The 24,459-nt window shown below is 46.6% G+C and overlaps 1 protein-coding gene across 1 annotated transcript in view; it reads left to right on the top strand.

Annotated features, from left to right (window-relative positions):
* HSF5 (heat shock transcription factor 5) overlaps positions 1-24,459 on the top strand; it is a 58,948-nt gene that overhangs the window by 19,905 nt on the left and 14,584 nt on the right. Inside the window, exon 5 of the mRNA XM_024217163.2 lies at positions 3,027-3,204. Coding sequence (XP_024072931.2) covers positions 3,027-3,204 — 178 coding nt within the window. The remainder of the gene's footprint in view (positions 1-3,026; positions 3,205-24,459) is intronic.

Below are 24,459 nucleotides of genomic sequence, written 5' to 3'. Positions count from 1 at the left end.
TACACTGGAGAGAAAGGGATGAGTGCTTAGGGGGCTAACAGTCAAAGCAAAGATTCATACCTAGCATTTAACCATGGCTGGTCAAAAGCTTTAATCTAAACTGTTTTTGATAGGAAATTGAGTTTTTGATTAAATGGAATTTTTTGTGTTTAAAAAAAAACTGTCTACTTTCCATGGAAAACTTAGATTATTTCACAAAAAAACAGAAACATTTTGATACAGGTATCCTACTGTGCTATCTCATGGAAGTCCCCATTCTCCTCTATGGGCTGAGCTTCCCAGCTCAGCTACATCTCCCATGATGCACTATGACTAAACTCCCCTGGTACTGCTGCCCCCCTTCACCAGGAGAGGAGAGGTGTATTATGTGATATGTCCGACCAGGGAGCCCAGCCCTTGGAGGAGAATGGGAGCACGGCAGCACTTCCAAATCAAAATATTTTGGATTTCAGATTTTCCTCAGAATCTTACTTTCCATGGAAAAGTTTGCTGAAGCAATTGTCTTTAAAAGTTTATGCAAAATTTTTAGCAGGGGGAAAAGCCTATATCTGACTAGTTCTACATTTAATTACTTGGACCATGCATCTGCTTCTGTTTATGCTTGCACTGCAGAGCAACATCTATTCCCATCTTTGCAGCATTTATAGAATCATAGAAGATTAGGGTTGGAAGAGACCTGAGGAGGTCATCTAGTCCAACTCCCTGCTCAAAGCAGGACCAACCCCAACTAAATCATCCCAGCCAGGGCTTTGTCAAGCCGGGCCTTAAAAACCTCTAAGGATGGAGATTCCACCACCTCCCTAGGTAATCCATTCCAGTGCTTCACCACCCTCCTAGTGAAATAGTTTTTCCTAATATCCAACCTAGACCTCCCCCACTGCAACTTGAGACCATTGCTCCTTGTTCTATTATCTGCCACCACTGAGAACAGCCGAGCTCCATCCTCTTTGGAACCCCCCTTCAGGTAGTTGAAGGCTGCTATCAAATCCCCCCTCACTCTTCTCTTCTGCAGGCTAAACAAGCCCAGTTCTCTCAACCTCTTCTCGTAAGTCATGTGGCCCAGCCCCCTAATCATTTTCATTGCCCTCTGCTGGACTCTTCAATTTGTCCACATCCTTTCTATAGTGAGGGGCCCAAAACTGGACGCAATACTCCAGGTGTAGCCTCACCAGTGCCAAATAGAGGGGAATAATCACTTCCCTCGATCTGCTGGCAGTGCTCCTACTAATGCAGCCCAAAATGCCATTAGCCTTCTTGACAGCAAGGGCACACTGCTGACTCATATCCAGCTTCTCGTATACTGTAATCCCAAGGTCCTTTTCTGCAGAACTGCTGCTTAGCCAGTCAGTCCCCAGCCTGTAGCGGTGCATGGGATTATTTCATCCTACGTGCAGGACTCTGCACTTGACCTCATCAGATTTCTTTTGGCCCAGTCCTCCAATTTGTCTCAGTCACTCTGGACCCTATAGGTTCAAGGCCATTTTAGGATTACATTAAGTGTTATAATTGTTGTTAAAGAAACAACCCCTCTAGTTTTGGTAGTTATTAACCTTCAGAAAAAAATTTTTCCCCCCCAAGCTGAAATTTTTCATGAGTGTTCTCAACACAAAGATATACCTAATGTGACAAAGTTCCTCCTCTACCTTGGTGGGTCCTGCACTTATTGGCAGATTTTCTCACCTCACAGATTCACCATGTGGGTCAGGAAACAGCCCAGAGACCTTCCCCTCTGGTAGAAGCCACAGTCCAGGTCAATTCCTCCTGAGTCTGATCAGGAGTTGGGAAGTTTGGGGGAAACCCGGGCCCACCCTCTACTCCAGGTTCCAGCCCAGGGCCCTGTGGACTGCGGCTGTCTAGAGTGCCTCCTGGTACAGCTGCGCAACAGCTACAACTCCCAGGAGACATAGCCTCCTTCCAACACCTTCTTTATCCTCACCACAGGACCTTTCTCCTGGTGTTTGATAATGCTTGTATTCCTCAGTCTTCCAGCAATATGTCTTCTCACTCTCAGCTCCTCTTGCTCCCAGCTCCTCACATGCACACCACAAACTGAAGTGAGGTCCTTTTTAAACTCAGGTGCCCTCATTAGCTAGCCTGTCCTAATTGATTCTAGCAGTTTCTTAATTGGCTCCAGGTGTCGTAATTATCCTGCCTGTCTTAATTGGTTTTAGCAGGTTCCTGATTACTCTAGTGCAGCCCCTGCTCTGGTCACTCAGGGAACAGAAAATTACTCATCCAGTTACCAGTATATTTGCCCTCTACCAGATTCCTGTACCCCACTGGTCTGGGTCTGTCACACTAAATATCAACAAACAGTTTTGGCCAGACATCCTGTCCCCTTATTGCATATGCTCTCATCCCAGTTTATTTTAATGTGTTAATAGATTGGACAAATTCTGGCACTTTGAGACTGCAGCTGACAACTATCTTGCTGAATGGTAACATCATTTGATATATGAGTATATGCTGATACAATGAAAAAATCTGAAAACTCGTTTTTATTTTGTAATATTTATTTAAACAGAAGAATGTTACTGTGTGAAATATCACTGATTAAATATTAGACTTAGAGCGATTCCTAAAATGCACATAAAATTGTGGCAGTTGTGCATGTAAGTGGCTAGTTAGATGCCTTACTAGTCATTGGAGTATGCAGTTACACCTTTTTAGCACTAGTTTAAAAATCTCACCTGGAAGATTTTGTTTGTTTGTTTGTTAAATATTATATTAGGATGGAGCTCAAATTGCTGAAGTCATAAGTGATATTACAAATCAGCAAGATGCTCAGAAATACCAATTTTAAAAAAAGAGAGCTTTTATTCTTACATTTATTTTACACAGTTTATACCTTATCAAAATTCAGACCAGTTTTCTTTTATGGCATCTAAGCTCCAAGTAGTGTTTTCTGTTTGTGGAATGTCCCTTGAAGTGGACATTCCATGAGAGAAAGAGATATTTATCTGCATTAAATCCCCTAAAGTGATTACAGAAAGTATTGAGTGGGTTTTGATTTCTTTTTTTTAAAGGTGGATCCCAGTATTAAGTGTCAAACCAGTCCATCGGAGACAGTTGTGTCTTCGGAGCAGGTAGGATTCCTTATTTCAGATGTGGAACCTGTGAGCAAATCTGTCAAAGACACAGCTTCATCCATACAAACCAGTTGCAGAGAGAGAAGAAGCAGTTCACAGAAGGGCAAGTCTCCTGGTAAGAATTGGGCCCATAGCTTTTCCAGCGTTTACTGTGACTGGTGACTAAGGAGCCGTGTAGTCCAGACCAAGAGAATGATGAACAGTGTAAGGGTTGGTCTACACTTGAAAGTTATAGCAGTATATTTTGGTTAATTGTATACTATTTTTTTTAACTGAAATAATTATACCAGTACAACCACTGAAGTTACCACAGTATAAAGGTGCCTTATACCAGTATAGCTTATTTCTCTTTCCATACAGGAATAAACTGTACCAGAAGCACTTTATACTGGTATAACTTGTTCATACTAGGTGGGTTATACTGCTTTAGCAATATGGTATAGTCAAACTACGCTGATTCGGTTAATTCAGAACAATTTTTATCTGTAAACAAGCCCTAAATAGTTTCAATGTGTACTTTCAAGTGACTTTTTTAGAATGTTTCTTGTTGAGATTGAGCTAATTATTCCATCTTAATTTCATGCAAATTATCACACAAACTTTTAAAAAGTGAAATTATCAGTAATTTTAATGCCTTTCAAGGATATTCAGAATTGGTTTGGTTTTTTTGTTTAATGTAAACCCCAAAAATTTACAGTTTAAGTGCTTGCATATGTGTGCTCTGCTCCAGGTATGTGCACGAGCAGTGCATTGATGCTGGAGAGTTTTTCCTAGTGTTATCAGCCCTGTGTTTCCTCCTGCTTGAGCTGTGATATAAAGAGTGTAGCTGCCCTGCCCTTCCCTCAGTTTCTTCTTACTGTCTGTGGCTGGTAGTCAGAGTGGAGCGTTCACTGTGCCTTTGCATACAGTTTACCCTTTTAGAATTTTGGTAGTGTATAGAGTAGGGCTGTCAAGTGATTAAAAAAATTAGTTGCGCGATTAATTGCATTGTTAAACAATAACAGAATACCATTTATTTAAATATTTTTGGATGTTTTCTACATTTTCAAATATTGATTTCAATTACAAAACAGAATGTGTACAGTGTACAAAGTGTACAGTGCTCACTTTATATTTATTTTTTATTACAAATATTTGCACTGTAAAAAAACCAAAAGAAATACACCTCTACCCCGATATAACGCGACCTGATATAACACGAATTTGGATATAACGCGGTAAAGCAGCGCTCCAGGTGGGCGGGGCTGCGCGCTCCGGCAGATCAAAGTAAGTTCAATATAACGCGGTTTCACCTATAATGCGGTAAGATTTTTTGGCTCCCGAGGACAGCGTTATATCAGGGTAGAGGTGTAGTATTTTTCAATTCATCTAAGACAAGTACTGTAGTGCAATCTCTTTATGATGAAAGTTGAACGTACAAATGTAGAATATGTACAAAAAAATAAAAATGCATTCAGAAATAAAACAGTATAAAACTTTAGCACCTACAAGTCCACTCAGTCCTATTTCTTGTTCAGCCAGTCTCTCAGACAAACAAGTTTGTTTACATTTGCAGGAGATAATGCTGCTCGCTTCTTGTTCACAATGTCACCTGAAAGTGAGAACACGTGTTCTCATGGCACCGTTGTGTGACGAACTGGGACTGTTCTTAATGTGGTCTTTAAATGCTGAGTGGGGAGTGTTGGCTGGGAAGGCAGGGGAGGTGGGCTAGGACGGTCTGCATTGGGGGATGGGAGACTGGCCTTGAGGGAAGATACCTGAGCATGTAACATGAGAACCCAGGAAGGGGTTAAAGGCCAGGTGACACCTTTGCCCGGGAAACTGAACAAAGGCTGTGGGAGGGGTCGCTGAAGGGAGAGTTTCAGGGGCTGGCTGGTGAAATGGCTGGGAGGCAGACAGGGCTCTGACCTCCCAAGGGGGCTGTGGTGCCCTGGGACCCCAAGATGGACCTAACTGGAGGGGATCCTGTTGTCTGTGCCTGCAAGACCTGTCTTGGACTGTGTTTCTGTCGTCTAAATAAACCTTCTGCTTTACTGGCTGGCTGAGAGTCATGGTGAATCGCAGGAAGCCGGGGGTGCAGGGCCTGGTGTCCCCCCACACTCCATGACATGTTGCTGGCGTTGCAAGATATTTACATGCCAGATGCGCTAAAGATTCATATGTCCCTTCATGCTTCAGCCACTATTCCAGAGGACATGTGTCCATGCTGATGACAGGTTCTGCTTGATAACAATCCAAAGTGGTGTGGACCGACTCACGTTCATTTTCATCATCTGAGTCAGTTGCCACCAGCAGAAGGTTGATTTTCTTTTTTGGTGGTTTGGGTTCTGTAGTTTCCGCATCGGAGTGTTGCTTTTTTAAGACTTCTGAAAGCATGCTCCACACCTCATCCCTCTCAGATTTTGGAAGGCACTTCAGATTCTTAAACCTTGGGTTGAGTGCTGTAGCTATCTTTAGAAATCTCACATTGGTACTTTCTTTGCGTTTTGTCAAATCTGCAGCGAAAGTGTTCTTAAAATGAACAACATGCTGAGTCATCATCCGAGACTACTATAACATGAAATATATGGCAGAATGCGGGTAAAATTGAGCCAGAGACATACAGTTCTCCTCCAAGGAGTTCAGTCACAAATTTAATTAACACATTTTTTTAACGAGCGTCATCAGCATGGAAGCATGTCCTTTGGAATGGTGGCCGAAGCATGAAGGGGCATACGAATGTTTATTATATCTGGCACATAAATACCTCGCAATGCTGGTTACAAAAGTGCCATGCAAATGCCTGTTCTCACTTTCTGGTGACACTGTAAATAAGAAGAGGGCAGCATTATCTCCCGTAAATGTAAACAAACTTGTTTGTCTTAGCGATTGGCTGAACGAGAAGTATGACTGAGTGGACTTGTAGGCTCTAAAGTTTTGCATTGTTTTGTTTTTGAGTGCAGTTATGTAACAAAAAAAATCTACATTTGTAAGTTGCACTTTTACGATAAAGAAATTGTACTAGAGTACTTATATGAGGTGAATTGAAAAATTCTGTTTCTTTTGTTTATCATTTTTACAATGCAAATATTTGTAATAAAAATAATATCAAGTGACCAATGTACACTTCGTATTCTGTGTTGTAATTGAAATCAATATATTTGAAAATGTAGAAAAAATTAAAAAAAATTAATAAATTTCATTTGGTATTCTATTGAACAATGCAATTAAAACTGCGATTAATCACGATTTTTTTTTGAGTTAATCGTGTGAGTTAACTGCGATTACTCGACAGCCCTAGTATAGAGTTATTGATGCTCTTATAATTTTTAGTTCAGAAGGACACTCTCTTTTTTTCTCTCTTTATTTTCCTACTTTTTATGTGGTTTGTTTATTTTTTGGGCTCTGTTTGGTACTGGGAGTGCTTATGCCAAAGTCCCCTGGATTTAAATATTGCTTAGAGTGTTGGGTGTTGATGTCCATTAGTGACCCTCATTCTCGTTGTTTAGGAGCATGTCACATTAGAGATGGGTGTTCTATTTCCAGAGGTTTTAAGAAAAGGACACAGAAGTTGAGGGACATGTGCCTCAGGGATTACCTAATGCAGTGGTTCTCAACCTTTTTTTTTTTTTTTTTTTTAACCTAATTTTAAATAGACAAATCTGCGGATCCCCAACTTCCTCCTCATTATTTTGTTGCCCATAATTTGTTTTTCATGTTACTTTAATAGTTATTACACATATTACTGTAGAGAAATTATTTGAACAGATCAACAAAAAGCATAGATAATTAAAATATTGACAGCTTACCTGATACTAATACATTATAGCATTGCTAGGTGATATTTGGGTGTGTGTGTGTGTGTGTACTGGGAGGGGTACCCGAGTAGGTGCGTGAGGAGGGACCAGAGGGCACTGCAGAGGAACATTTGGGGGTGGGGGCTGGGTGAGCTCTGTGTGGCCAGGCTTAGGGAGGGCGTGCCACCTCCACCCCCAGCTCACCTCCGCGGGCAGTCTGCAAAGCAGGTATAGAGAAGTGCTGGGACTCCAGCAGCAGGGAAGGAGAAGCAGCCCCATGTAGCAGGGAGAGAGGGGGCTCAGCCCACAGTCAGCCTCCCTCCTGCTTTCTCCTTCCCTGCACGGACACATGATGAGCGTGGCTGCCAGGGGGAGCCGCTGCCTCCTCTCTGCTCCCAGTGAAAGGTGGTCTGAGGCCTTCTCCACCCACTGCCCTGTGGGGTAGAGTCTGCAGTAGCCCCTCTGGATGGGTCCCTTTGGAAGGCAGAAATCTGGGGGGGCACGTGACCCTGCGTGCCCCCTATGCATCATCTTTGAGAGGGACCAATCAGTTCGCAGACCCCCTTGATTATATTGATGGACCCCTGAGGGTCAAGAATCATTGACCTAATGGACACTGCACTGCACTTCAACTAGCACTGGAGCTCACTAGGTCGGTGCAGGGGAGTTCATGCACAACTCTATTGGTAGTGCCTTGCATCTTATTTGTTCTGACTATGGAAGAAACAGAAATCTCCTTCCGTGGGCTTTCTGAGTAAGAAATGCGAGCATCTGGAGCACTCTGGGGCTCCAGAGCCTAAGAAGAGTACTTCCTCTGTCTGCAGTGCGGGACTTGATGTCAGCCAACACAGCACTGACGTTAGAGTGCGAGCATCAGCTCCGCCATTCCCCAGTACAGTCCTATAGTGGCACTCACCGTCTAGTGAGGGACTGATTGAACTAACCTCGTTATCTCCATACTGATTTATACCTGCCTCTGGAGATTTCCATTACTTGCATCTGAAGAAGTGAGGTTCTTACCCACGAAAGCTTATGCTCCCAATACTTCTGTTAGTCTTAAAGGTGCCACAGGACCCTCTGTTGCTTTTTACAGATTCAGACTAACACGGCTACCCCCCTGATACATGAATAAGGAAGTGTTATTTACTCCTTCACATAACAAGAACCAGGGATTACCCCATGAAATTAATAGACAGCAGGTTTGAAACAAACAAAAGGAAGTACTTCAAACAACGGACAGTCAGCCTGTGGAACTCATTGCCAGGGGATTTTGTTAGCCAAGATGGTCAGGGATGCAACCCCATGCTCTGGGTGTCCCCAGGTTCTGACCGCCAGAAGCTGGGAGGGACAACGGGATGGATCACTCAATGATTGCCTGTTCTGTTTGTTCCTTCTGAAGCACCCATCATTTGCCACTGTCAAAAGACAGGATACTGGGATAGACAGACCACAGATCTGACCCAGTATGGCCATTCTTATATTCTTAAAGCGCTGATTACCAGAAGCTGGGACTGGACATCCCTTGATAAATTTGCCCTGTTCGGTTCATTCCCTCTGAAGCATCTGGTTCTAGATACTGTCAGAAGACAGGATACTGGTCTAGATGGACCATTAGTCTGACCCGGTGTGGCCATTCTTATGATTTAGGTTCCTAAATCATCAAGGCACTTTTGAAAATATTACCCTTACTATTTTAGAATTGTGAATGGAAACTGAATTTGCAATAGATGTCATTCTCTGTGGTAACTTTAAAAAAAAAAAAGTTTTTAATTTTTACTGTAGCATTAGAACCACTAAAAGATGCTTGCTGATGACCATTGTGGAAAAGAATGTTGGTATTAATTTGTGCAAGTATGAGACTTCACTTCTGTTTTTTGTACTGGGACAGAATTAAGAGAGTGGTTGTTATCTGAGTGTAGCTTGTTGGAAAAGTGCAACATTAACTCTGAATTTCCTAGGTTTGAAATGTTTGTTTGTTTTTAATTCTAAAATTTTTGAAAGTCAGTCTACATTTCGAACACTGTGGACCAGATTTTTAGAGGTATTTCAGTGGGAGATAGGCACCTGCTTAGGCACCTTGGAAAATCCCACTGGGCACCTATCTTTATTTTTAGACACATCTTTGAAAATCTGTCCCTATGTGCTTGCAACCTTAAATTCACTAGATCAGGTTATTTTTTAAACAGCCTTTATAACAAAAATGGAATTTTCTTGTTTTCTGTCACAGACCATAGAACCATAGAAGTGTAGGACTGGAATGGACCTTGAGAGATCTAGTCCAGTCCCCTGCACTCAAGGCAGGACTATGTATTATCTAGACCAGGGGTTCCCAAACTTGGTTCGCGGCTTGTTCAGGGTAAGCCCCTGGCCACTGCTTCCCGCAGCTCCTATTGACTGGGAACAAAGTGTAAACAGATAAACAAAGCGTCTCGCGGCCCGCCAGGGGCTTACCCTGAACAAGCCGCGAATCAGGTTTGGGAACCCCTGATCTAGACCATCCCTGAAAGGTGTTTGTCTAATCTGCTCTTAAAAATCTACACTGACAAAGATTCCACAACATCCTTAAGTAATTTATTCCAGTGTTTAAGTACACAGACAGTTAGGAGATTTTTCCTAGGGTCCAACCTAAACTGTCCTTGCTGCAATTTAAGCCCAATGCTGCTTCTCCTATCTTCAGAGGTTAAAGAGAACAATTTTTCTCCCTCTTCCTTGTAACAACCTTTTATGTACTTGAAAACTGCTATCATGTCCCCCCTCAGTCTTCTCTTCTCCAGACTAAACAAACCCAATTTTTTCAATCTTCCCTCATAGATCATGTTTTCTAGACCTTTAATTATTTTTGTTGCTTTTCTCAGGATTTTCTCCTTGTCCACATCGTTCCTGAAATGTGGTGCCCAGAACTGGACACAGTATTGCAGTTGAGGCCATATCAGCGCGGAGTAGAGCAGAAGAATTACTTCTCATGTCTTGCTTACAACACTCCTGCTAATACATCCCAGAATGATGTTTGCTTTTTCTGGCAACAGTGTTACACTGTTGACACATATTTAGCTTGTGATCCACTATGTCCCCCAGATCTCTTTCTGCCGTACTCCTTCCTAGACTGTCATTTCCCATTTTGTACGTGTGCAACTGAGTGTTCCTTCCTCAGTGGAGTACTTTGCATTTGTCCTTATTGAATTTCATCCTATTTACTTCAGACCATTTCTCCTATTTGTCCAGATCATTTTGAATTTTAATCCTATCCTCCAAAGCACTTGCAACCCCTCCCAGCTTGGTATCGTCCGCAAACTTTGAGTGTACTCTCTGTGCCATTATCTAAATCTTTGATGAAGATATTGAACAGAACCCAAAACTGATCCCTGCTGGACCCCGCTCGATATGCCCTTCCAGCTTGACTGTGAACCACTGATAACTACTATCTGGGTATGGTTTTCCAGCTAGTTATGCACCCATCTTATATTAGCTCCATCTAGGTTGTATTTCCCTAGTTTGATCATGCTTGACAGTATCAAAAGCCTTACTAAAGTCAAAATATACCACCTCTACCACTTCCCTCCCCCTCCACAAAGCTTGTTACCCTGTCAAAGAAAGCTATTAGGCTGATTTTACTTGATTTGTTCTTGACAAATCCATGCGGTTACTTATCACCTTATTATTGCCGCAGCAGCGCTTTAACGTGGCTTGTGTAGTCGCGGCATAGCACTGGGAGAGAGCTCTCCTAGCGCTATAAAAAAACCACCTCCACGAGGGGAATAGCTACCAGCCCTGGGATCGCGGCTCCTAGCGCTTGTGCACTGTCTACACTGGCACTTTACAGCACTGAAACTTGCAGCGCTCAGGGGGGTGTTTTTTCATACAGCTGAGCGAGAAAGTTGCAGTGCTGTAAAGTGCCAGTATAGACAAGCCCTAAGTGTCTGCAAATTTGCTCCATTATCTTTCCAGGTACTGAAATTAAACTAACTGGTCTGTAATTCTCCGGGTTGTCCTTATTCCCTGCAACTGCACCTGTATATTCCCCTCATAGTATACCACAGGCACCAGCTCTAGGCTCCTGCCTTCTCAGCAGTCACCTCTCTTGGGTAGAGACCCGCATTGCTCTCCCTCCTGATTGGGGCTTTTCTAGCTACACACTTCCTTGCCTACACTGTGATTTTCCCCAGTAAACCAAACTGCCTTAACAGGCAACTATCTGCACTTAGCTTTCTCTTCAAAGGCTATGAACAGCATGATAGCTAGCAGTTATAAGTTACCACACAGCTGTTTCTAAACAAGCACATTTATTGTTAAAGTGAAAGCATTACAGAGAAAACGTTAAAAGCAATAAAAGAATAAAAGATCCTACATGCATGCTAATAAGCTTACCAGAGATCACCCCCCTACAATCCCAGCAGGAGCTCTGAGAGGAGTAAGTCTTCAAACTTCACCAAGGGTTTTTTTCTGTTGTTAGTCCCTGAAGAGTGGCCAAGTCTTTACCAGGAGTCTAGTTCAATTGGACTCACTGGGCAGAGTTCATGGAGTGAAACAGGAGTGCTGGAGTGGCATAGCTGCACCGGTGCAGCTGCGTTGCTATAGTATTTCACCTCCATGAGAGATGGTAGCTATGTTAACGGGAGAAGCCCTCCCGTCAACATAGTGCTGTCTATGCGGGGGTTAGGTCGCTGTGATAGGGCCTTTGGTGGTCAGGTGGCCTAGTGACTAGATCATTGGTCAGATGGGGGGGGACCCAGACTCTCCCTTCTCCACTGTGTCCCAGCCCAGGGCCTTGTGTAGTTCAACCCGTAAACAGGGGAGATGGGTCTCCTTCCCAGCTGGGAGGGGCAGGTCAAGATCAGTTTCCCTGGTCTACTAAAGTCTCTTTAGTTTGGGACATGGCCCCCCTAGTCCAGTGGCCCTGCAGTTGGGGCTTATCTGCAGGCTCCCTTGGCAAGGGAAGGCTTACTTGCCTCCAGTGGTTGTGCTGGCTGGCAGGTTGCTCATCAGTCTCTTCGGTCAGGCAAACAGACAGCTCCTGCCTCCTCACAAGTCAGCCCCCAACCGAGCCAGGCTCCTTTCTTTTTCCCCCCATCCAGGCTTGGCATTGCCTGCAGGTATAGTGGGGAGAGACTAGCTGAACCCAAAGGTTTTCTTTAACCCCTGCTGTGCCAGGTGGCAGTTTCTCTGCTCCCTCACAGTCGGTATAACTACGTCGCTCAGGAGTCTGGATTTTTCACACCCCTGCGCAACGTATTTATATCAATGTAAGCTTTATAGTGTAGACCTGGCCTCAGACTAGCAGGCAGTAAGTCTCCAGGGCCTACCCTGAAGGAAGAGTGGGACTTATTGGGGGTCTGCCTCTATGATGCGGTTCTTCCAAGAAACTGTTTAAAAGCTAGGAAATAGCACAAATTGTGTGGATTCATGACAAATGACAAAACTATTCTTTTCACTCTGTGTATATTTTTAAATGGCTGAACTGTTCTTGTTCAAATTTTTCAGATATGCTCTCTCAGGCAGAGAGGAAACCTGGAAGATTTCAGCTCCAAAAGTGAGATTTTTGACAGTTTAAAGCCACTAAAAATGGCATTTTAGAATGGAAACACTTAATTAAACACCTAAATTGTAGCTGTTCCTACATGCCATAGCTGTAATATAATTTCATTTGTACATTTTCTTAAATTTTCAAGGTTCTTTTATCCTATTTTTCATCTTTCATTGCCTATTGGAGTGAGGTTTTTTCTTCTATTGGAAACATCCCTGGAGCTTTTATTTAATTTTGGTAGTAGTAAGTGTTAGCATTGTATTCAGAGTTGTACAAGATGCAAATAGCACCACTCCCTGCCCTGAGTCTCAAAAAGCATGTCTACAAGAGGGAGTTTTACAAAAAAAAAAAAAAAATATTCTCACCTGCACTATCAGTGATTTACTAGAGAGAACCCTGGTGTAGATAGTGCTTCCACAACCACACTCTTTTTTACCATTATATCATTGTGGGGAGGGATAGCTCAGTGGTTTGAGCATTGGCCTACTAAACCCAAGGTTATGAGTTCAATCCTTGAGGGGGCCACCTAGGGGTCTGGGGCAAAATCAGTACTTGGTCCTGCTAGTGAAGGCAGGGGGCTGGACTTGATGACCTTTCAGGGTCCCTTCCAGTTCTAGGAGATAGGATATCTCCATTAAATTAATTAATTAAATTAATTTAACCTCAGTCCCTCAAAGGCATGGCCTCTTTTGGGGCAGGCTTTGGAACTTTGTCTAGCAGCAACTTAGTTATGCCTGCCATTGTTTACCAGCTGCTTCACGTTGGTTACTAAAGCTGACACTTTCAAAAGTGGCCATTGATTTTTAGATGTCCAACATGAGAAACCTTGGGCCTGCAGTGCCATTTGACTTCAGTTGGAGGCATGGGAATTCAACACTTTGGAAAATCTGGTTTCAGTTTGGACCCCCAAAATTAGTGGCTACTTCTTTCAAAGCCTTTAGACTTTTGCTTCTGTTGATGTTGTATGAGGGCACCAAGGTCTCATAGTTAGAGTATACTTCTGTCCACTATCTCTAAGGCCTTTTACATCAGTTCACACTGCTGAGATTTGAATATCTGATTGTGCAGAAATGGAAATTTTCCTTGTAAATTTTGCTCTTTGAGTGATTGCCCACGCAGATTCCTCTTTGTGTGCCTGCTCTAATATTGTGCACAAGATTGTATACTTTTGAAATAGCAGTGCCTGTTGGGCTGTGCCTGTTCCCTGGGAGCCCTTGCAACCTTTGTAGCTGAAGGTATAGGAGGTGGGGCCAGGCACCCTCTGGTGTCTCTGTTTCTTCTTTCCGCCATTGGTTGCGAGACAACTCTACAGTATCCGTCTCCACTTAGATTAGTAGGCCTATTGTTATTCCAGTAGTTAGGGTTTTTTATAACCAATAGATTAAAAATTTGAGTTCTTTATTGTAGCTTTAGTAAGATCCAGAGCATTGATATGTTTCCTTGCTCCTGCTATGCCTCCTGTATGCAGCCTAAAATAGCTGAAAGCAAGTGCCCAGGGTTTAAGATCTGCCCCTCATGCGATACCACACTGCCCATCAACCAGGAATCCAGGTATACACTTTTCTGGATAACTGGCTTATACAGGGCTCAACCCCTCAACAGATCACACACCTCCAGACCTCTTTGCCTCTCTTGGCTGTAAGGGTCACAAGGACAAATCCATGGTATCTCACACAATGCATCAAATTCAAAGTGGCAGTGTTAGATTCAAAACTGGTGAGAGCATGCCTACTTCATCAGAGGTTCTGCTCTATAACAGACACCATACAACAGCTTAAAAGACAGGCTGCAACACAGTTAAGAACCTGTCTGCAGCTTTTGTGTCACATGTGGGTGTGCTTCGTTGGCCCCCACGGCCAAAAAGACAGAGAGGCACTACTTTGTGCCCTCCAAGGGCCATGGGCACCTGTATGCCAACCCTCACCCGGACTCTTTGGTTGTGGATGCGGCCAACCAAAGGGAGCGTCAGGGGTTCCAAGGGTCTACACCGAAGAACAGGGAGGCCAAAAAGTTGGACCTATTTGGCAGAAAGGTGTACTCAACAGGGGGTCTGCAATTACGTATAGCCAACCAACAGGCTATAGTGAGCCGGTTATGGACACAACACATGCTCAGCATTGTCCACGTTCGCTGAACTCCTTCCCCAGGAATCGCGAACAGAGTTTTCGGCTATAGTAGAGGAGGGGAAGTTAATTTCCCGGGCATCCCTCCAAGCAGCCCTGGATGCGGCGGACACAGCCTCCCGCACACTGTCAACAGGTCTGGTTATGCGACGGGGAGCCTGGCTTCAGGTCTCAGGCCTTCCACATGAGGTCCAGCAGACCATCCAGGACCTCCCTTTCGAGGGACCCATGCTCTTCTCTGAAAAGACGGACAAGAGGCTCCATAGCCTAAAGGACTCAAGGGCTACCCTATGCTCGCAGGGCTTGCACACCTCAGCCACCCAACGCAGGCAATTCAGGCCGCAGCTGGCCCCGCGACCTTACCAGCCCCAGAACTGCACAGACGCCTCACGTAGGCGGAGCAGAAATGGCAGAAGGAGGCAACAACAGCCCTCTGGCCAGTCGTCCGGCCAGCCGCGGCCCCAAATTTGATGGTGCGGTTGGGGACGACCTACCGGTCAGGACTCTGGATCCTACCAACCCTACCTTTTCGTCACGTCTGTCCCCCTTCTATCGTGCCTGGTCCCGAATCACATCGGACAGTTGGGTGCTTTGCACGGTAGAGAGGGGATATTCTATCCAGTTCTCCTCCCTCCCGCCCCACCAGCCCCCCTCCCCGTCCCTCTTCAGGGACCCCTCTCATGAGCAACTTCGAATTCAGGAAGTGCAGTCCCTCCTCGTAGCAGGGGCAGTGGAGGAAGTTCCTCAGGAACTCAGGGGCAGGGGTTTCTACTCCCAGTATTTCCTAATACTGAAGGCAAAAGGGGGCCTCAGACCCATTCTGGACTTGCGGCATCTGAACAAGTTTGTAAAGAAGCTCAAGTTCCGTATGGTCTCCCTGTCCTCCATCATTCCCTCCATGGATCCAGGGGACTGGTACGCCACCCTGGACTTGAAGGACGCATATTTTCATATTGCAGTAGTTCCCCAGCACAGGCGTTACCTCAGATTCATCGTGGGCAATGCCCGTCTCCAGTTCACAGTCCTGCCTTTCAGCCTGTCAGTGGCCCTGAGGGTCTTCACAAAATGCATGGCAGTCGTGGCAGCCTTCCTGCGCAAGCATGGAATTCAGGTGTTCCCCTACCTGGACAATTGGCTCATCAAGGGCCGCACCGAGGCACAGGTGGAGGCTCAGGTGGTCTTCATCAGACGGACCTTCCTCGAGCTTGGCCTCCTGCTGAACGAGGCCAAGTCCACCCTGTCTCCCATCCAGAGGATAGAATTTATAGGGGCAGTTCTGGACTCGACACAAGCCAGAGTGTACCTACCAGAGGCCAGGTTCCGGGCCATGTCCAACATCATTCTCGGTCTCCAACGTTGCCCGACACCACAGCGAGAAACTGCCTCAAGTTGATGGGCCATATGGCTGCGTGCACCTATGTGGTGAGCCATGCCAGGCTGCGCCCTCTCCAGTCCTAGTTAGTGACTGTGTACCGACCAGCCAGGGACGCGCTGGACTCTGTGGTGATGCTTCCCCGAACGGTGCTAGATTCCCTCCACTGGTGGCTCGACCCGCGGGAGGTCTGCGTGGGAGTACCCTTTGCCAGCCCCCAGCCATCCCTATCCTTGGTAACAGACACGTCGGATCTGAGGTGGAGGATGCATCTGGGGAACCTCAGGACCCAAAGCCTTTGGTCCCCAGCGGACCTCTCCCTGCACATCAACGTCAGGGAGCTACGGGCAGTGTGTTTAGCCTGCCTAACCTTCAAATCTCGCCTGGCGGGCAGGTGTGTTGCAGTCCTCACGGACAATACCTCGGCGATGTTCTATATCAACAGACGGGGGGTGCACGCTCCTCTCCCCTGTGCCGGGAAGCCCTCGCGTTATGGGATTTTTGCGTACAGAACGCAATTCACCTGATGGCATCCTACCTCCCGGGGGTGTAGAATGGACTGGCGGACGCCCTCAGCCGCTCGTTCCATGGTCACGAGTGGTCCCTTCGCTGAGATGTAGCACGCTCAATCTTCCGTCTCTGGGGCTATCCCCAGATAGACCTGTTTGCCTTGAGGGACAACAGGAAGTGTCAATGTTTCTGCTCCCTCATGGAGCGCAATCCAGGGTCTCTAACGGATGCCTTCCTCCTCTCGTGGGAAGGCGGCCTGCTTTACGCCTTCCCTCCTATTCCCATGGTTCACAGGGTACTCCTCAAGATCCACAGGGATCACACTCATGTCATCCTGATAGCGTCGGCGTGGCCGCGCCAACACTGGTACATGTTGCTGCTGCACATGTCCACATGGGCGCCCCTCTTGCTGTCCCTGCTCCCAGACTTGATCACACAGGATCAGGCCATCTCCGCCACCGAACCTGGAGTCGCACCACCTCACAGCCTGGATGCTCCATGGCTAAACCCCATGGAGATGCAATGCTCACAGCAGGTCAGGCAAGTCCTCCTCGGTAGCAGAAAATCCTCCACCAGGGCCACATACACGGCCAAGTGGAAACGCTTCTCCATCTGGGCCAAACAGCAGGGTCAGGCTCCATTGCTCGCCCCGATCCCTCTCATTCTGGATTACTTGCTTCATTTGAGACAGCTAGGACTTTCCCTCTCTTTGGTTCGGGTCCACTTGGCGGCCATCTCAGCGTTCCACCCAGGAGTGGAAGGTGGTTCAGTTTTCGCGAACCCATTGGTTTGTCGCTTCCTCAAGGGCCTGGACAGACTGTTCCCACATACTCAACAACCAGCCCCAGCTTGGGACCTCAATTTGGTCCTTTCCGCCCTCACAGGGCCCCCCTTCAAGCCCCTGGCTACGTGCTGTCTGTTATATCTCTCATATAAGGTCGCATTCCTAGTGGCTATCACCTCAACCAGGAGGGTGTCGGAACTCAGAGCACTGACGTCCGAGCCTCCATACGCTGTCTTCCACAAAGACAAAGTCCAACTCAGGCCACACCCGGCGTTCCTTCCGAAGGTGGTCTCCCAATTCCACATGGGTCAAGACATTTTTCTCCCTGTGTTCTATCCTAAGCCACACTCCTCCGGCACGGAGCGTAGGCTGCATTCCCTGGACGTTCGCAGGGCCCTGGCATTCTATATTGAAAGAACCAAACTGTTCAGGAAATCAACCCAACTCTTTGTTGCTGTGGCCAACAGGATGAAGGGACTCCCTGTCTCATCACAGTGTATCTCCTCATGGATCACGGCCTGCATCCGAGAATGCTACGGTTGGGCTAAGGTGCGTGCCCTGCCGATCACGGCCCACTCCACAAGGGCACAGGCCTCCTCCGCGGCGTTCCTGGCTCAGGTCCCGACATAGGAAATATGCAGAGCTGCCACGTGGTCTTCAATCCGCACCTTCACGTCGCTCTATGCCATCATGCACCAGGCCAGAGACGATGCAGCCTTCGGCCGCACAGTGCTCCAATCCGCAGTGAACTCCGACCCCACCGCCTAAACTAAGGCTTGTGAGTCACCTCCTTGGAATGGACATGAACAATCACTCGAAGAAGGAAAAACAGTTACTTACCTTTTTGTAACTTGTTCTTCGAGATGTGGTGTTCATGTCCTTTCCAATACCCACCCTCCTACCCCTCTGTCGGAGTGCCGGCAAGAAGGAACTGAGGGGATGGAGGGTTGGCTGGCCCCTATATAGGGCACCATGGAGGCACCACTCCAGGGGGCGCCAAGGCCAACCCTACGGACGCTGCTAAGGGAAAATCTTCCGGCTGGCGTGCACGCGAGGCGTGCACACACCTGCTTGGAATGGACATGAACAACACATCTCGAAGAACAACAGTTACAAAAAGTAACCATTTTTAAAGTGTTTGGGGGAGTCCCACAGAAAGGATAAGTGCAGGATCTGCAATACCTTTCACCCTCGAACTCAGAAGGAGCGTGATATCCCCTTGAGGGCCCTCCTCATGGATACTGTACTTTATCCTACCTCGGAGCCTTCTCAATTGCACTCCACGCCCGGCACCTCAGCATCGGCACGCAGCGCACCACCAGCATCGGAATACACCCGTCACCATTCCCCTTCACCGGTGCCTAAGAAGCGGTCAAAGTTGACAGGCCTGCCAGCATCGCAGAAGAAGGGGGCTTCGGGCAAAGGACCTGTGTCAGGCCACGTGCCCACGCCAGAGCTGCTTGGGGGTACCTCTGCAGTCGGACCCCCTAGCCCAGCCAGGGACCCGTCTCCTAATCCTGGGAGTGGCAGGGAGTCCTGGCCCCTCGTAGTGTCATCTGTGCCTGAAGTGGGCCTAACGGCCAAAGAGCAAGTAGGGCAACTGGCACCGCAGACCCCAAGTCAGGCAACGGACCCGCCCAAGGCCCCGGCATCTCTGGGCAAGCTGGTTATCGGACCGCCCCCTAAAGCAGTGGAGCATTCCCAACCCCCGGACCACAGCTGTCAGTCCCCGTCACCATGGCCTCGGTTACCTTGGCACTGCTGCCTCAGTCCCCAGTTAGAAGACACAGGTCCCTGATGCCCAGGTCTCCACCTTCAAGGCCAGTGACACTTGAGTCCCATGGCAGATCCCTATACCCATGGTACCATCGGGCCTTCCGCCAGAGTTCGCCACGGTGCAGATCACCATCACCTAGGCGTTCTCCCAGGAGTTGATCCCTCTGGTGCAGGATCGTTCCCGGTCACAGCACCGGTCTCCGGCTCCCCGTTACCACTCTTTGGGCAGGCACTGGTCCTTGCCCTCTCCTTACCGGTCACTGATGAGGATCAGTCGGCAGACTCAGGCATGTATGTCTCCCCCTCTGTCGAGGTCCTGGGGTGTCCCCCTGTCCAGCTCCTACAGGAAGAAGGACAGAGATTAAAGGATTTAAATGGTGTCAACCTTCATCTTCCTGTTCCTCTGCTCAGCCTGGTTCTTCCAGAAGCAGGCATTTTGAAGATGCTCCCGAGGATGGCACCCCAGTTACTTCCCAGGATCCACCCCTCCCCACCACCCCGCTCTTTCCTCAACCGCCTGCACCCCTTCCGGTCAGACTGATTGTGGTTGACCTCGGAGCATTGGGTGCTCGACATAATATCTTCGGGCTACACCCTGCTACAGTCAGGCAAAGGTGCCATCTCCAGCAATTGTAACCACCTATTCAACCAGGGCGCAAGCCTCTTCGACAGCTTTCCTAGCCCATTTGCCTATCCAGGACATCTGTAGGGCGGTCACCTGGTTGTCTGTCCACACATTCACATCCCATTACGCACTTACCCAGCAGACCAGGATGATGCTGGTTTTGGTACAGCAATACTACAAGCCGCTAGGCTGTGAACTCCTAGCCCACCTGCAAGGATACTGCTTGTGAGTCACCTAGAATGGAATCGACATGAGCTAACTTTTTGTAACTGTTGTTCTTCAAGATGTGTTGCTCATGTCCCGCCCTCCTACCCCTCCTGTGATACTATGGTTACTTTTTCCAGACCTGAAGAAGAGCTCTGTGAAGCTCGAAAGGTTGTCTCTTCCACCAACAAAAGTTGATCCAATAACAGATATTATCTCACCCACTTACCTCTCACATATCAGTTGTCATACCCACCACAATCACATTTTTCGGTATGTCATCTGATAAATTTGTTCTTTCCTATTCAGCTAGATCATGGCATCTCCTTGAAACTGTACTTGGGAGTGGTAACACACTACTGTCTGATACTCAGCTGTAGGTATCATCTGCATTAATCAGCTTTTGCACTAGTTCGATGAACCCACGGTCCAAAGACAGTCGGAGAAGGTCAAATGTCCTTGCAATTGGGACTCAAACATTTGCCTTTAATTTCTGATTCTTCTTCCCTATGGGTGCTCCTCTTCAGGTGTGCATGCACCCCTGTCCCACTGTTTTGCGCCTGTGATCAGAAATTTTTCGGTAATAGCGCCCATTCGGCCCATACATGTGCTCTAAACATCTCGTGCCCAATAGCAAGGATGTATAGGACTGCAGAGGTGAACAGCTCTCAGTTCCTTCTCTTCGGCCTGAGACAGAGCGTCAAACGTACCTGCTTTTACAGAGTGCTTTAGTGTGTTGGGATTCCCCCTGAGACTTCTTTCCACTCTGTTTCCCAAGAAATCAGTTTACTCCAGACTTTGACACTCACATATCTTTATTTGGCATACAGCAATGCTACGCTTAGTTGATTAGACTCAAATGTAGGCGGTGTGGATGCAGATGACACTAAACTGGGAGAAGGGGTAGATACGCTGGAGGGTAGGGATAGGATACAGAGAGACCTAGACAAATTAGACGATTGGGCCAAAAAATCTGATGAGGTTCAACAAGGACAAGTGCAGATTCCTGCACTTAGGAAGGAAGAATCCCATGCACCGCTACAGACTAGGGACTGAGTGGCTAGGCAGCAGTTCTGCGAAAAGGACCTAGGGGTTATGGTGGATGAGAAGCTGGATGTGAGTCGACAGTGTGCCCTTGTTGCCAAGAAGGCTAATGGCATTTTGGGCTGTATAAGTAGGAGCATTGCCAGCAGATCGAGGGACGTGATCATTCCCCTCTATTCGGCATTGGTGAGGCCTCATCTGGAGTACTGTGTCCAGTTTTGGGCCCCTCACTACAAGAAGGATGTGGAAAAATTGGAAAGAGTCCAGCAGAGGGCAACAAAAATGATTAGGGGGCTGGAGCACATGACTTATGAGGAGAGGCTGAGGGAACTGGGATTATTTAGTCTGCAGAAGAGAAGAATGAGGGGGGATTTGATAACTGTTTTCATGTACCTGAAAGGGGGTTCCAAACAGGATGGATCTAGACTGTTCTCAGTGGTACCAGATGATAGAACAAGGAGTAATAGTCTCAAGCTGCAGTGGTGGTTTAGTTTGGATATTAGGAAAAACTTTTTCACTAGGAGTGTAGTGAAGCACTGGAATGAGTTACCTAGGGAGGTGGTGGAATCTTCTTCCTTGGAGGTTTTTAAGGTCAGGCTTGACAAAGCCCTGGCTGGGATGATTTAGTTGGGGATTGGTCCTGCTTTGAGCAGGGGGTTGGACTAGATGACCTCCTGAGGTCTCTTCCAACCCTGATAGTCTATGATTCTGTGATACATCACTGCTCTAAAGTTACACAGAAACCCTCTCCCTTTATATACATGACACATCTCTTTGCATTTACTATGAATTGAATCACACATTTTTGGATTGGATTGGTTATTTTGCAGGAACCAATCCCTGTGCAACATGCTCTGTCCACGTATTGTCCACACTCAATGTACTCTTTACCTCATCTCTAGATTTCTAACCAATCTTGTCCATTGTTATCTTGTTGGTAGTAAATGATTCCCTTGGTGTTCTCCCTCTTATTTTAGATGGCTCAGATATTCTGTCTGTTTAGCCTACAGACCTATTTACTTACTTTATTTAGCACAAACGTCCTGTTTTCAGCCTGAAGATTCATTTACCTCCCTATCCTATCTTCCAAAGAATGAGGCCTTTCCTGTGTGTTTAATGACTCAGGCAAGCCGTACCTATAAAGTGTTAGGTTAGTTAGTATATAGTTGTAGATAGTTTCTTTGGGTGTTTGTCTGTTTTCTTGTACTTGTGTTTCTCCAGTTAGTCATTTTGGACTTTTATTTTCTGGGTTATGCCAAGATCTCGAGTCTTTAAATATTGTCTTTCCTGATGGAAGGCGATCCCAGTTATTGACAGATGCTCTCAGAGTCTGAAGTGTTTGCGGGATACCCATATTCTCTCAAAGTGGAAGATCTGTACTTCATTTAAAATCAGATCTCGTAAGAACAGGGAGATTAGAGAAATCCTTAAAACCAGTGCTTTGAGGACACCCCTGTATGCCCTGTCTACCTCAGGATCCTGGTCACTGAGAGCTTCAAGGAGTTTTCTGCTATTCCTTCTACCTTAGGATCTCAGTCACTGAGACCTGCAAGGGAGAAGACAGCTGCTACTCTGGCCACCTCAAGATACCAGTCACTGAAAGCCCTGGGGGCTGAGGCATCTTCATCCATGCTAACGGTACCGAGAGCCTCACATTATAGATTGATGGATAACCAACCAAGGGGAGCAGGAGCGTTAGATCTCCTTCAAAGAAACCTTGGTCACCAGAAACCCCAAGAGGAGTGCTATTGAGGCTCTGAGTGTTTCTGGTACTGTGAATATGTCTAAGGCGGCTTCTAAAAGTCATGCTTCTACCAAGGAGGACCTGACCCCAAAGTCATCCTCCTGCTTCCATTGGTCATGTCCATGCAAACAGGAGATCAGTGCCATCAGACTCTTTGGTACTCTTGGGACTATTACATCTGAGTTGGTGCCTGGGCATGTTCATCCTTCAATTCAGACTAGACAGGTACCTACCTCAGTACCAATACTGACCTCCAACATACCCCCAGTACCACAGGAATTCAGATACTCAATGGACTTCTTTGTCTCCAGTGAACCAGAGTCTCTACTGACTACTCGTACTGTACACTTCTCGGTACCAAGGTCTTCTGGGTCAACAATTACTCATTTTTCATTGAGACCCTCTACTTTTCTGACTTCCGCCGTCCAGGGAGAATAGGTATCATCTATGTGGAAGAGGACTCTGATTCGGACTCAGCTTTCTGTTCAAGAGTTTTATTTATTCTAAGACACATTACTCTCCTTCGCACATGGAGAGAAGGGAGGCTAGGCGACCTCCACCTTCAAACAGCTGAGATGACCAATGGTAGCTATCTCCTCCTATGCCCTATGGTCCTCCTCAATGGTCTTACTGCAATCCATGGGCCCTATACCACCAACAATTTTTAAGGGCTCTGAGTCCCTCTCATAGGGAGCATAGGCAGTCTCATTCTCCTGTGCTCTCGCTCCCTCCTCACTAATCAGAACTGCTGTAGTAGACCTTTAAAGAACAGAAGGCAAGTACTGACAAGGAAAGTAACACCTCACACAAATATTTCATCATCATCACCAGATGAGGCTGTAATGCCTCCACCACCTTCTATGGTGATAGTTCCATGAGCTGATGAAGCGAGTCCTGGATACACTTCATATTCCTCTTGAGGAAATCCAGGACTCCCATCATAAACTCATGGAGATTTTACATGCCTCAGCTTCAAGACTTATGGCACTTCCAATTAATGAGGCACTTTTAGAGCCAGCCAAGATGATCTAGTGAACTACTACAACAGCACTCCCTACATGCAAGTGTGCCAACAGAAATACTATGTCCTGGTCAAGGAGTCCGAATTTTTATTCTCACATCTTAAATAGAATTCCTTGGTTCTGCAGTTAATAAACATGGGAGGCAGTACAACACCAAAGACACTGTATACCAAGGACCAGAAGCGTCTTGATCTTTTTGGTCACAAAAGGTACATTGTGCACAAAAGGAGCACTGTGAAGGCCATCAAGGTCTGCTCTTGGCCAAGACACATTTACAGGCCTCCTTAGACTCAGCTAAGACTGCATCCCAGTCCATTTCTACTGCAATCATGATGTGATGACCATCTTGGCTCCAGCTGTCCAGATACCTTAGGAGGTACAATCTATTGAAAAAATATAAGGAGCTATACCTATCTCATAGAACTGGAAGGGACCTCGAAAGATCATCGACTCCAGCCCCCTGCCTTCACTAGCAGGACCAAGTACTGTTTTTGCCCCAGATCCCTAAGTGGCCCCCTCAAGGATTGAACTCACAACCCTGGGTTTAGCAGGCCAATGCTCAAACCACTGAGCTATCCCTCCCCCTATTGTAGAGGACTTTCCTTTTGACAGTCACAAGTTTTATTTTTGAATTCTACTGACAATTCCCATCACAGTTTGAAGGATTTGAGGGCAACACTTGGGATCTATACACCTGTGAATAAAAAAAAAAATAGCAGGTGTCATACAGCCCAGAGAGCTCTCCCAGCTCACTTTTCTACTTTCTGTAGACCTCCTGAACCTCCAGCCAAGAGACCAAAATATTCCAAGAAGCCAGCTACTGCCACAGCTACTTCATCCCAGCCATCCAATTTTGATGACTTGGTTGA

Source organism: Terrapene carolina, unplaced genomic scaffold (assembly GCF_002925995.2).
Source record: "Terrapene carolina triunguis isolate 2854851 unplaced genomic scaffold, T_m_triunguis-2.0 Scaffold454, whole genome shotgun sequence".
NCBI classification, from domain to species: Eukaryota; Metazoa; Chordata; order Testudines; family Emydidae; genus Terrapene; species Terrapene triunguis.
Note: the sequence above shows the minus strand (reverse complement) of the source record. Positions and strands in the feature narration are given on the sequence as shown.